This window comes from Condylura cristata, unplaced genomic scaffold (assembly GCF_000260355.1).
Source record: "Condylura cristata isolate star-nosed mole 26May11 unplaced genomic scaffold, ConCri1.0 scaffold00039, whole genome shotgun sequence".
NCBI lineage: Eukaryota > Metazoa > Chordata > Mammalia > Eulipotyphla > Talpidae > Condylura > Condylura cristata.
Window position 1 is genome coordinate 8,695,596 of NW_004567140.1, and position 13,282 is coordinate 8,708,877.

A 13,282-nucleotide genomic window follows, 5' to 3' on the forward strand; every position below is an offset into this window, starting at 1 on the left:
GGGAGGACGTCAGTGAGGTCAAATGAGAGAGAACTGCCGCCGACTTGGGAAGGCGGGCCCGCTCGAGCCATGTTCTGTGGGGTCAGGGCCCCCGCCAGTTTTCTGTTTCACCCCGCACACCCGCTCCACCTCGCTGCCCAGCTGTCCAGCCTGGCCGCCTCCCTTCCCTCTCCCTGAGCCGCACTGCCCCCTGGCATTTAGTGGCCAGCTGTGGGAAGGGCCCCTCGCCTCCGCCATCTTCCTTCCTCGACGCCCCTTCTTCTCTTCCCGAGCCCCCCGTGAAGGAGCAGGCTGGCAAACTTTCCTGGTCAAAGGGCGTGGGAGAGGCAGGCCTGTGCGCCTGAGAGCCGCCCTGTGGCTGGAGAACTCCGCTCAGCTCAGCGGGCAGCCGACCGGGAAGAACAGGACTGAGCCCCGAGGGGAGCCCAGCACCCCACCCTCCAGTCCACCACCAGGCTGTCTGCTTCGCAGCGCTCGTCCTTCACAGCTCAGGAAAAATTACCAAGAACGTTATTGACTCTGATTTTAATTTGTCTAGCACTCTTGTTAATGATGTCTATTTAAGACATCCATTAAAGGCCTATGAGGTTAATTAAATGGACAATTCCAATACTGTTCTATTAGCACCCCCTCTATTAAATTAATATTATAGACATTTAACAGATGTCTTAATTAGGCATTATAGCTAAGAAATGCAAACGAAATGAGAACTTAAGCCATTGTCCAGGAAGAAGGCTTTTTACTGTAATTTATAGCTTTGGGGGGGACTGTTCGTGTTTACTCTTCAGAACCTGAGAGAACAGTCATTTGACAATCTTTCCCAGCATCCAGAAAACACTGTCCCAAGAGTCCCGAATCTATCGCAGCCCAGACGTCAGAGCTGAAAGACTTCAGACACCACCTGGAGTCCTCGGCATCAACGATAGGTGAGCCAGCTGGGGTCCTGGGGACACAGACCTCTCTGGGCCTCGGCCCCGAGTGGGGACATATCCCAGTATCTGCTGCCGGCTTCTGGAACTTGCTTCCTGCTGATTGTGCTATGGGAAGTCCCCTGGGTCCCCTCGGGAGGTTGCTTTAGTCTCATGGCCCCACTTGAGAGATGGGGACACTGAGACCCCAGACCACACCAGCACCCGGCGAGAGGCCAGCAGGGACCCTCCAGGGACCCTCCCTTGCTCACCTCCCCCAAGCAGACCGTGCCTGCCCCCAACAGGAAGCGAGCACATTCAGCTGTCTGCAGAAATGGAAGGGAACGTGGCAACCCCAGCTAACAGCTGCACCCAAGTTCCTCTGTGAACACGGCAGAAAGCCCAATGGGAGAAGAATTTGGGGTACAGCGGCTGGGCTGTCTGAGCTGGCCCAGGGTCTGAGGGTGGGGTCCATGCTTGGTATTAGAGCTTTTCTGGGGAACTCCATGTCTGGGATACATGCCACAAATACCTTAGCAAAAGCCCAACCCCCAATGTGGCTGCACAGAGACAGGGTCTCTAGGGAGGTGACTAAGGCTAAGTACGGTGGGCCCTAACCCCACAGGGCTTTGAGAAGGGAAGAGACCCAGAGTACCCTCTCCCCGAGTGTGCAGCGAGGAAGGCCAGCTGTGGGCACAGTGAGCGCTCAACAGACACAAACCCCGCGCACCTTACCTGGACCTTGGGGCAGAAAATGACCTGTGTGAGCTGCACTAGAACAGCTATGTGGGCCCAGCGAGCACTGTGCTGACCAGACCCCCGCTGCCACCTTTCCTTCCTGCACTGTGGCACCTCAGGCTGGCCTTGCAAAAGCTAAGGGGTTCAGGTTCCATGCAGGGCCCGCTCGCTCTTTGGGGAATAGATGCGCCTGACCCTGTGCCATACCCCAGGGCCAGCGGTGCTGCTTGCTCCCTGGGCCTCGCTGAGGCGGGGTTTCTAGGTTCATCAGGGTTCACACATGCGCAGAGCTGGCCGGGTCTCAAGGCTTCGCGGTCCAAAGCCCAGCTCCACTGGGGTCCCGCGCCCTGGGCAGTGGGGGCAGGAGGCGGGACTGGAGGGTAGCTCTGTGATAAGCCTGAGGCTGTGGTTCTGGGAACTGGCCAGGCCTGAGCCATTCTCGGGCCTCAGGTCTCATTCTGCGCAGCGGTCAGTGTGGTCTCACCAGGACCGCTCGCCCAGAGTGGGCCCTGGCCTGCCTGTCCCCAGACCATGACCAGCCCCTGTGGGTGGGCTGGGGGCAGCTGGGGGAGAGAAGCGGCTGCACGGCAGCAGCGGTGGCAGGTGAGCCAAGTCCCCTTGGGGAGAGGGGAGAAGCTACAAATGAAACAGCCACTCACAGGATCTTGAGTCTGCGCCAAATGGAAAACAGATTTCACAAGACAACTTTTCTGGAAAACAACTGTGTATTTACATATTGGGCGCCTTTTGCATGGCAGAGGGTGGCAAGAGCCGGTGGTTAGATGCTCTGGCACCTCTGCTGCTCGACGTGGTGCTCCCAGTCACCGAAGAACCGCGGCTGCTGACGCCACAGCAGGTTCTCAGTGGGAGGCAGGTTCAGAGGGGCCTGAGGACTTCAGAGCCGGGGCCTCACCTGGTGGCCGCCCTGCGGTGCAAGCGAGGCTCTGGAGCCGGATGCAGGTCTCGCTGTCTGGGGGCGAGGCCGGGCATGCGAGTCCCCTTGGGGCAGTACAAGGAAGGCCGCGGCCCTGGCAGAGACCCAGGCTGGGCGGCCCTGTCCCTCTTGGTTGTGAGCGCTGCAGCGCAGGCAGCGGGGGCTTCACGGGAGGGCGGTCACGCCAACTTGGGGTCGCCAGGAGCAGCAGACTGACCACAGACGGAGCAGGGCCAGGCGGGGCAGGCCCTGTGGCGCCGTGGCAGAGCTGGGCTCCTGCTCTCCTGGGCTCCGGCTCCCCGGCAGTAGCCGGTGCTCACACGTCCTGCTCCACGTCAGTGCCCCCTGGGGTGGAGTCTTGGGGGAAACACCAGAAAGCAATGCCTTTGGTGCTGCTGCTTCCCTGGGGCGGGGCGGGGGGCGGGAATCAAAGCACATGAACTGGCCGGGATGCGCTGCCCTCAGAGCTGGCCAGAAAGCGCTCACTCGCCAAAGGGGCTTTTCTGATGTTCTATTTTCTGATGTTCTTAATTTCTATTTTATATTTTACAACATTCTTCATTTTGTGCATGCTCTCATCTCGGTTGTAATCCCTGCGGACTTCCCACCACTTCACCCATGTGCCATCTCCTCAGTCCCTTGTGGTCTTCCCTCCGGTTTTGAGCCTGTTCCCCTCTCTACCCCTGTAGAATGTCTCTGGTTTACTGGTGTTAGCTGATGTTCTTTTTTACTTTATTACAATTGCTAAATACAATTACTATATATATATTTATGTATTACTATATATATTTATATATATATGTATATATATATATTTTTGTTTTTCCTGATCCCATACACTCCTGCTATGAGTGAAAATCACTCAGTATTTTTATTTTCCTTTCTGGCTTATTTCACTAAGCATGGCCTCTTCTAGCTCCATCCATGTTGCCACAAATGGCTCGAGTTTATCTTTTTGATTGCTGAGTAATATTCCACAGCTTCTTGATCCAGTCATCTGTTTTTGGGCATTTGGGATGCCGAGTCCCTGGAAGGCGGGTCTTGGTGGGTTTTTACCGGGCCCTGCCTGGAGAGGCCCTGTGGGCTGGCCTGGGACACAGCACATACAGGACTGGGAGGCAGAAGAGCCATGCCTTTCGCAGCAGAAGCGGAAAGAAGAGGTCGGGCCCACTGCTGGAGCTCTGGCTTCCCAGCGGGTCAGACCCAGGAAGGGCTGCAGTTTATCTTTCCTGTAGCGCCTTTCTCTGGAGCCTAACCCTTTCTGGAAGGAGCGCATCAGGGGCTGAGCTATACAGGAGCAACCACTGAGCACAGCGGTGCCCCACCCCGCTCCGGGTCTGCCAGGCGAGGCCTAGCAACTTCACCACTAACTCTCCCTCAACTCTCTTGAAATAGCAAAGAAAGCCCTCGCTAGGCAGAGGGCCACCGCCCATCAGATTCACAGGCAGGCGCCACAGAAGCAATGTGCCCTTGACTTGCAGGCGCAGCTCCAGGACTTGGCCAATCTAGGAGAGGGGTCTGGGTGGCGAGGAGGAGCGGGAATTAGTATGGAAGCTGCAGCCCCCTCTTGCCCCTCCAGGCACAGGGAAAAAGCCTCCGCATTCTCCAGAGTAAGGCGGGACACGAGGCTGCAGAACTCCACCTTACTTCACCATCAGGTGTGAAGGCGCAGAGGGCCGAGAATCCCACCTGTAGACCCGGCCCCGGCAAACTAAGCAAGCGCTGACACCAGCAGCCCCAGGCCCCAGGCGCCATCCTGCCCTGACCCCGCCCCCACCCCGCCTCTCACCTGCAAAGCAGCTTCACTCCTAACTCACCTACACTGACTCCGTGACAATTCTTTCCTTCCCCAAAGTCAGGACCTTCAGCCACCACACACGCCCACCCGCTTCTCTGACACAAGCACCACCTGGGGTTTCCCTTCCCTTCCACCCACCTGCACTGCAGGAGACATTTCTTCCCGCAGAGGTGTTTATTTCGACACGTGTATTTCATTATGACGTGAACAAGGGCTTCGTCACAGGACATTCAGAAACAGAAAGTACCGCGCAGAACTGAGAACCTGACAGTCCCTGCTGTTTGCGCCGTGCGAGGAACACAGAAGCCACCACAGACCCGGCTGCCCGGACCCCCGGGCTCAGCACTGACTTCCCGGTGACTGCATGTCCCGGCTGCTCGCCCCTTGCTGAAGGGTGGGTGTCTGGGCCCCCGGACGGTTGGCAGGAGCTCACAGATCAATGGTTCCCTTTGCTTTGAACTTCTTCGCAGACCGCTCACTGGACCGGAGCTGGAATTTGCTCCCGTAAATGTAGGAAGTGAAGCCCTCGATTTCCACGGTGAACACACAGTTTAGTTTGGGGATAACTGAAAAAAGGCAAGAGAAAAAGGCTGAGGAAGAAAATCCTGGATGATTTTTCCGCAGATGTCATTCCTAACAAGTGCATGTTAAAATAAGCTGGTGCGAGCTGGAGCGCACAGAGGCGGCCCCAGGACTCCAGGCTCCTGTGCCAGGGGGCCGCGCCTGAAACGGAACACCCGACTCTCGCCTGAAACGGAACACCCGACTCTCGGGCCAAAGGCTGCACAGCAAACTTCCAGAAACAGGTTTCCCCACATAACTTTCAGATGAACCCCTGGTTTTATGCCCAGTGGGAAACTCGGTCAGCACTTCCTGAGGTTCACAATGAGAGCAGAATGTACAGGGAAATTACGTGGAAGGAAGCAGCCAAAGCCCAACTTGACTATTACAGGAACAAAAACCTGTAACTGTGGCTTTTGGGCATGGCCGGGGGTGGGCTTTCTGACTGATGGGCTTGTACTCACTTTCCGGAGCCCAAAGAGTCCCACCGGGGGCACAGCTCTCAGCATCCCGGGGCAGGTGCGACTTGGCCCCCCAGCCCCCGATGTTTACTACATTCCTCTGGGAGGCAGCAGCCTTTGGGTGCGGGAAGGCCCCATGTGGAGTCGGCCCGAGGGCTGGAGGCGCAGCCCCGCGAGTGCCCAGGGCTGCTGGCTGGGCTGGGGACGCCTGGGAGAGGATGGGGCAGGGGCGGAGTCTGCAGGCTGTGGGGTGAGCGGGGCGAGCAGCTGCCTGCAACAGGTGCTGACTTGCGAGGCCAAAGTGAACTTCAGAGGCATGAGACACCCTGCCGCGACCCCGGGGACTGCTCCCACCTTTTAGCCGGTCTTCTTTGGTGATAATCTTGAAAACATGCTTTGTTTCCTGGAGGAGGATTCCCGTGACTCCCACATAGGAGGGGCACTTGGATTTTGTGACTGCAAAGGAGAAAGGAGCCCAAGGCTCAGGCCTCTGCGGTGTGGGAAAAGTCGCAAACAGGCCTGTGGGGGTTCCCCACCCTTGAGCCATCAGGGGAAGACAGGACACGCAGGGGGCAGGGGCCGCGCTAGGCAAGAATCAGGCTTGCTGACCCTGGCAGCCCGTGTGCTCTGACGGCAGCAGTGTCCTCTGGAGGCCTGAGGCTGCGGGTCTGGGTGGACGCTGGGCCACACCACTTCCCAGGCTCAGAATGGACACTGTTTGTCAGGCAGCCCCCTTGTTCTGACTGGAGTGGGATCATAACGCAGGCCACCAGCGTGACTGGCACAGTGTAGCCAGCGGGCACAGGCCCCTGTCCTGTGCCTGGGCCACCCCAGGTGGCTCTGGGCACAGCAGTGAACGAGGCCGTCCTGGGGCCTGCTCTCATGGAGCTGGAGTTCTGAAAGTACCGACAGCTTGCATTTCCTGGTAGTGATAAATGCTGTAAAGAGAATCAGGGGAGGACAGAGGGGCAGGGTCACTTTAGTGACCGCGGAAATGACATCTAAGCAGGGGTCTGAATCACGGCCAGCCACGGCCACACAGAACTCTCTAGGCAGAAGGGCACATGCAAAGGCCCTGAGTTGGGGCAGTGCCGGCATGTGCTTAGACTTAGCGCCTGGAAGCTGGAGAAGCCTCTGGCCACGGTCAGGAGGCCCAAGGACACACTGACAGGGCGCAGCGGGGCGGCTGGGAGCATCCGCCTCCCGGGGGCTGGTGTTGGCGGAGACCCAGATGCGGGTGGTGCTCAGGGATCGGAGACGAGGAGGCAGGAAAGGGATGCAGATACCGCCTAGGTTTTTGGGCCAAACAACCACGGTCAACTGGTGCCATGACCTGGGACTCGGGAGGCTGCTGTGAGTGGAGGCAGGGATGTGCTCTGGGCAAGTCAGCCTGCGACACCACCGACCCAACGGCTCCAGGTGGTGGCGTCCGCGGACAGTGGGATGAAGGGGTCAGGGGCTCCGGGGAGGGGTCTGCACCAGAGACGACGACTTGGAAGCAATCACTGGGAACTGGTCAAGATTCTGGATGAGGGCGAGTGCCAGCAGCCGCTGCACCCTGCGATGCCAGCAGGCCCTGCACGGAAACCAGTCAGTGCTCAGCCAGTGGTCCAAAGTGGCAGCGGCACCCAGACGCCCACGAGCACTGAGCAGGTTACCTGAAACCATGGCGCCGTGAAGGTCGGCCTTCAGAAGCTTGGACTGAATCATCTGCGGCTGCCTGGAAGGTAAACAAAGCCCTAAATGTAGACCATGGCAGAGTGTGAGCGAGCCAGACTGGTGGCTCCTGAAACCACATTTGTAATGATCATGAGACCATGAGACTTGAGTTCTGCCTTTAAGGACAAAGCCTCAGAAATGCAACTTACGTGTCTGGCTTGAGGCCATTGCACAGGTCCCGGATGTACTGCTTCCAAAGTTCATGCAGAGGGAGAAAAAGACTGTATCTGTGGCAGAGTCAGAAACAGGTAAAATAAGGCTATGTGAGGCAGGGCTCAAGGGCCACAGAGCACAGCGCCAAGGACTGGACCTGGGGTCGCGGGAGCCAGGTGAAGTCTAGCTTCACTGGGACGCAAAGGGCCTTCAGTCCCTGAACCTCAGCTTCCTCACTGGTGGAACCTCAAAAAGCGACGTTTCACTAACGAGGAGGGGGTTTCTTCCCTTTGCCCCTTCATTCTCCCTGGCGGGCAGACTGAGCCGGGACAGCTGGAATTCCAGCAGACATCAGGCCACAGGCAGCGCCTGAGGTGGCGGAGCCTCGAGGAGGCATCCCGGAGCTCACCGCCCAGGGCTCTGATGGCTGTGGAGCTGCCTGCCAGCCCAGCTGGGCTTCTCACAGAGGGACGTAAATGGCAATCATGATCAGGCCACTGTTTGGGGGAGGTTTTACTACAGGAAGTAGAGCCCCTAAGGAAGGCTGGCTCCTGAAGCAAGTCCTCATGTAAGGCAGCAGTTCTGTCTGGGAGGGAGTGAGCAGGTGGTAGGGTGAGGGGACAGCGTGAGAGGGTCGCAGAGCTTTATGGGGCCACTTTCACACTCCTGGTGTCTTGTGGAGCATCAATCTACTTACATGAAGCTGCCGGTTACAGAAATGAGAGCCTCCAGCTCAAACCCAAGAGAGCTGTACTGGTGGCGCTCACAGCAAGCAAGCCTGGGCCCAGGCCGCCCCTCCCTCCAAAGCCCAGCTGGTTCGCAAGAGGGGCCACACAAAGCGACAGACCTCACTTGCCTCATGGAATGTGGGAGGCTCTTTGGCAGATCTTGAAGAAAAGCCTACAAAACAGTACTAAGAAATGTAAATGCCAAGAAGGATGGAGTGTCAGCCGGGGAGGAACACACCCTCCCACAGAGAAGGATGTGTCCCTTTCAGAAACTTCCGAAACATGTGGGCAGCACGTACTTTGGCAACAGAAGCCCGCTGGGTGATTCTGTCTAATGCTATTAAAAGCTACAAAGCGATATATATTGAGAAATATCAGTTCCCCTTTTTCTAAGAAAGCTGAAAGACAAAACAGCCTGTTGCCATGGGCAACAGACTCATTTATGGCACCGGTCTTATTAGTTAAGGCTAGGACAGAAGCCAAACGAGTCTCACTGCGCCTTGCTGTTAAAAACCAAACCCAAACCGCCGAACGGTAAAGACAGGCTGCCCCCTTGTGGCCGAAGCGGGAAGACCCGCAGGGGCATGCCAGCCGCTGCCCGCAGGGGTCTCAAGCCCTCTCCTACCAGGAGTCAGCGTTGGGGGAGGAGGGCAGGTGGGCCAACTCACCTCTGCTGCTCTGGTTTAATTTCAAAGAGCCGCAGCTCGCGTCTCTGCCTGGCGGAGAGGCCTTTGGCTTTCTTTCTCTTCTCCTTTCGCTTCCGGCGTGTGAAGTACTCCAGGACGACAGCCTTGCGTTGCAGCTGGTCCTCACGGGCTTGCTCGCTCATGTGGGGCAAGCTGCGCTTCAGGAAGGCCTTCACGAAGGCTTCAGCCCGCTGGGTTCCTGGGTGCTGTGTGGGGATAGGCAGCACAGTGTTCACTGCTCTGGGTGGGCAGCCGGGGACCCCAGGCTCCCCTCAGCACTGCAGCAGCAGATGGCTGTCTTTGCCAACCCACCTCTCTACCGCCTGAGGCTCAGACATTCTCTCATAGCCAGGGTTTACCAGCACAGCGGTCCAGATGTGAAGTCACTATTAAATGCCAATTCATGACTGTCACGTAAACCAGCTAGGTCAAACCCCAGCTTTCTGTCCTGTTTCCGATTAGGATATTAAAAAGCCCCACAACTTCATATTTAGAAGCAAAGATGTCGCTCATTTTTGGCAGGCAGGAAAGCTGAGGAATGTATAACAACATTTCATCGGAAATGACCAGCCGAAGGCGAGCTCAGAGCAGACTCCGGCTGCAGCCTTGGAGGGAGCGCTCCCAGTCAAGGAGAGCGGCGTGACAGTGCCCGGTGGGGGGCTGAGCCTCAGGGCAGAAACTCGGACACTGTGTCTACCTGACGATCCTTTGACCTGGTATCCAGTCCTGGGGGTGCGATGTGGCCACTCTCCACGTCTGCACCTGCATCACTGGGTAAAGCGCTGTCTAGAGCACCCCAGCGGCGCTCCACACAGTGACGTACTGCGTGTCCATGCCTGCACACACGCCCTCAGAGGGGCCCTTCTGAGCAAACACCTGTCATGACGGTGCGTGACTCCGAAGAGAACGCCAAGTGCCACTGACTCTGGGGCTGGCGAGTTCTGCCACAGCCCAGCTAGCACTTTCCTGGTGTGCAGCTGGCCACTTCCTGACCCATGCTGCACTAACCAGGCTGTAAACACTTTGAGGCCAGCCTGTCAACAGTGAGCAGGTGCTCCCCTTCCTCAGAGAAGCTGGGGAGGGAGGTAAAGATGCGATCACATAATCTTCATGGCTGCTCACAATAAGCGGGTAGCTGGTTCCAGCTTTCTATGTTGGAACGCCAAATCATCACTGCCAGTATTATTACTAGTGAGAGGCTTCACCAGAGACAGAGTGGGGAGCAGAACAGGCTCCCCATTAAATACCTAAGTGGCTTCTCTTTCACGGAGAAGCCAAATCAAGTTTTTCCTTCACCTAGACTTTAAGATATTGTCCCTGCTGAAAGTCACCAGTGGGATTTCTGCCCTATGGCAAGGCACGTTTGCAGCCTCAGGACTGAGCAGTGTTGAGATCACATGGCATGATAAGCAGGGCAGGCTTCATGTGGCACAGGCCCATATACAGGGGAGATGACACAGATCAGAAAGTCTCAGGTAACCAAGTTCCACTTTGGCACAATAGGCAGGAGTCCAGGACAGGGAAACAGGCCATGAGAATAGGTCTTGACTGAGTCCTAAAAAATCTGCTGAGGGGGTGGGGGAGGAAAAGGCCCTCCCTGATGGCGCAGCAGGTTAAAACACAGCACTAAGAAGCTAAAGCCACTTCAGCATGAATTCGATCCCCGCTCCGGACGTGACCACATGGTGCAGCAGACCTCTCCTGGCCCGCTTGCTGATCCCCTCAGCAGTCGGCTCCCCACTCTGTCTCTGGTGAAGCCTCTCACCGCCCCTGCACCTCTGGCCTGTACCCCAGTATTTATACATAAATAAATAAATTTAAAAAAATAAAAGCTTGCTAGGAAGATGAGGAGCAGGACACGGGAGAGAACATCTAAAGCGACACCAAAGGCTCAACAGCCACTGGTCCATCGCCCCTGGGGCTCCCAGACCTCCTGCCCGCACTGTACCTTAACATCGAACTCCTGTGTCTCTTGCTGGGATAAGGCATGGTAGACCACATCTGGGGAATTGAAAGAGAGCAAAACAAGATGATCAGTTCCTGCTGGGCATGGTCAGAGACCCAAGACTGTCTAAACTATCAATGTAAAATACACATTCTGGACTAAGAGAACACCGGATGTACAAAGAGCACAGCTTTAGTTTTCCTGGGTGTCTCTTCTCTGGTTCTCCAGTCACATCTATCCAGGTAGTTCCAAGGGTGTGTGCTTTAAAACAGTGCTTCCCAAACTTTAATATGTGTGAAAATCTCAGGAATCTTATCAAAATGGAGGTTCTTGGGCAGATTCCCAGATCCTGCATTTCTATCACCGGCTTGGAGTTAGAGATTTTTAATGCCACATGCTAGAAACCTGACCAGTTGCTCAATAAGTCTAATGAAGTAACTCACTTGAAATTTATGTGACAGAGCTTTCCAAGATGCAAACAGTTGGAAATATTAGTTTGCTGACTAAGATATTTTAAAAAGATGATTTCCTTCATTTTAGTATCTAAGTTAGGAGGTGCCGTACAATTGATGCTGTTCTAACTGATAAAATACAGCAGAACTTTTTCCAAACTGAAAATATACATCAATCAATGTAGTTTTTTATATAAAGATTTACTTATTTATGCATACTGAACACAGAACTGGAATACAGGGCAGAGGTGCAAGGGCAGTGGAGGATTCACCAGAGACAGAGTGGGGAACAGAACAGGCTGACTGAGAAATACACTGCTGAGGGGAGCAGTGGGTGGGTCAGGAGAGGTCTGCTGTGCCGTGTGGTCACCTCTGGGATGGGGACCGAACTGGTGCTAAAATGGCTTTAGCTTCTTAGTGCTGTGTTTTAACCTGCTGTGCTACCAGGAAGGGCCTCAATGTAGTTTTAACTTCTAAAAACTTCCACACTGTTGCTACTTATTTGTCTGGAGAAGAAAACAGTGGCACTGGGGACAGAGTATGGGTGTGAATGGAATATGAACCAAAAGACTAGAAAAATCAGCTCACACTATACTCTGTACATTCCACCTCTGATCCCTTGTTCTTCCTGGAGCACATCTGAACAAGTAGGGAGTCTAGTTCTCCCTCAAATGGTTGTGGGAATTCAAACTATTGGTAGAGAATAAATAGCAGGGCCTGGACACCTGGAATGACTGTGCTTCATTTGTCAGCGGTGCTTAGCATTAGACTTGGAAGTCTTTTTATTAATAGATATCAAAAAATATTGAGCATTCATTACTTGCCATGCACCTGATTAAAAATTATATATATTTTATCCCAACCCTGAACAAGTCTTCAAAGCAGTTATGATTCCTATTACGTATAGGTGAAAATTGAAGCTCAGCTATGCTGTGACATACAACTTGATTTGACATCTGGCAGGGTGTGTGCCAGGAATGGAACTCAAATTGTGATGGCCTTAACTGAGTCTACACGGTTGTTATGACTACCGTGAAGCTCTGCTCCCCGCTCCTCCACTCACTGACAAGGCCATGGGTTAGTGAAATCATTCCCCAACAGCTCCTAGCGCTTTAACCAGACAAAAGTCGTCCGCAGAAGAGCAGGCTGGGCAAATTATCATTATCATTACCTTACAGAAGAGGAAACCACGATCACTGGGAAGATAGTGGTCAAGCCGGGTTAGCGCTGGGCCCGCCCCAGCACCATCCACCCCGGAGATGAGACCGCCTATCGAGACCCAAGTAGTCTCCAGGACTGATTTCACGCCTTAGCTTTGAGATTCATCGGGCTCTCGGTCCCTGGGCCTCCGTTTCACTTACGCAAAGGGGGGCAACTACCGTGTCCGCTCAGTTAGCCGCCCGGGGCACCCGTCAGTCTGACCCCCGACCATCAATAGCCCACCCTCTCCAGTCTCGTAGTTTCAGCCTCGCTTACTTTTCATTCTTGCGCCGCTTCCGGTGCCCTCTGATGACGTCTCCTTCAGGTGTCCCGCGAGCTTCCCCTCCCTTCACTTCTGTCAGTAACGCCGGACCACCAGCGAGGCTCTCAGAGTTTGCAGAGGAGAGGTTCCCAGTGCGCGAGGCCGCACGGTGCGCGAAGGCGACAGACGGGCACACTCCAACGAACTGCCCGAGTCGCGGGCGCAGGGAGTGTGTAGATGGCGCCTCGAGTGACGTCACTACCGCGCCGGCCGAGTGTGGCGCATGCGCCGCGCGCCGTTATTCCCCGTTAGACGTAGGGCTAGGCGGACGGGCTACTGGCTTTCTCCGTGGCTTAGTGCCTGCGGGTTTGTGGGAGGGAGGGCCATAAGCTGCAGGGGTGGGCGTCTGCAATGGTGGTGAAGGACTGCAGTGGGGCGAGATGGGCCCCAGGGGAGGAGACCCTTGGGGGGCGGGGACCCGGAGCTGCCGGGAGGGCCTGGCAATGACCGCTGTGAGAACAAGGCCTCCACCCCCCATCCCCCGTCTGCCCTTCTCCCGCCCACCTTCTCCTCTCCCCTCGCTGTGCTCGGTGTTACCGGCTAGTGAGCGGGGTAATTGAGGCCGGGCTAGGAAGTGTTAGGGTCTGAAATCACCCAGTTGTCCCCCATGAAAAAGAACAGGGCCAGAGATGCACAAGCAAGCAGAGTTTATTAAGCCAGCTAGCTGGGGTCAAGCC

The 13,282-nt window shown here is 55.6% G+C and overlaps 1 protein-coding gene across 2 annotated transcripts; it reads right to left on the reverse strand.

Annotated features, from left to right (window-relative positions):
* Positions 1–4,537: 4,537 nt before the first annotated feature.
* POP4 (processing of precursor 4, ribonuclease P/MRP subunit (S. cerevisiae)) lies at positions 4,538–12,778 on the reverse strand. 2 transcript variants are annotated; one of them, XM_012733217.1, is made up of 7 exons: positions 12,560–12,778; positions 10,635–10,687; positions 8,669–8,892; positions 7,269–7,346; positions 7,059–7,120; positions 5,755–5,856; positions 4,538–4,944 (listed from the first exon to the last, which is right to left on the reverse strand). In XM_012733217.1, exons 1-7 carry the CDS (start codon positions 12,564–12,566, stop codon positions 4,808–4,810), a joined length of 663 nt encoding a protein of 220 aa, XP_012588671.1. In that variant the 5' UTR covers positions 12,567–12,778; the 3' UTR covers positions 4,538–4,807. The 2 variants fall into 2 exon arrangements, with proteins under 2 accessions (XP_012588671.1, XP_012588672.1); XM_012733218.1 differs by lacking the exon at positions 12,560–12,778 and adding an exon at positions 12,445–12,549.
* Positions 12,779–13,282: the final 504 nt, after the last annotated feature.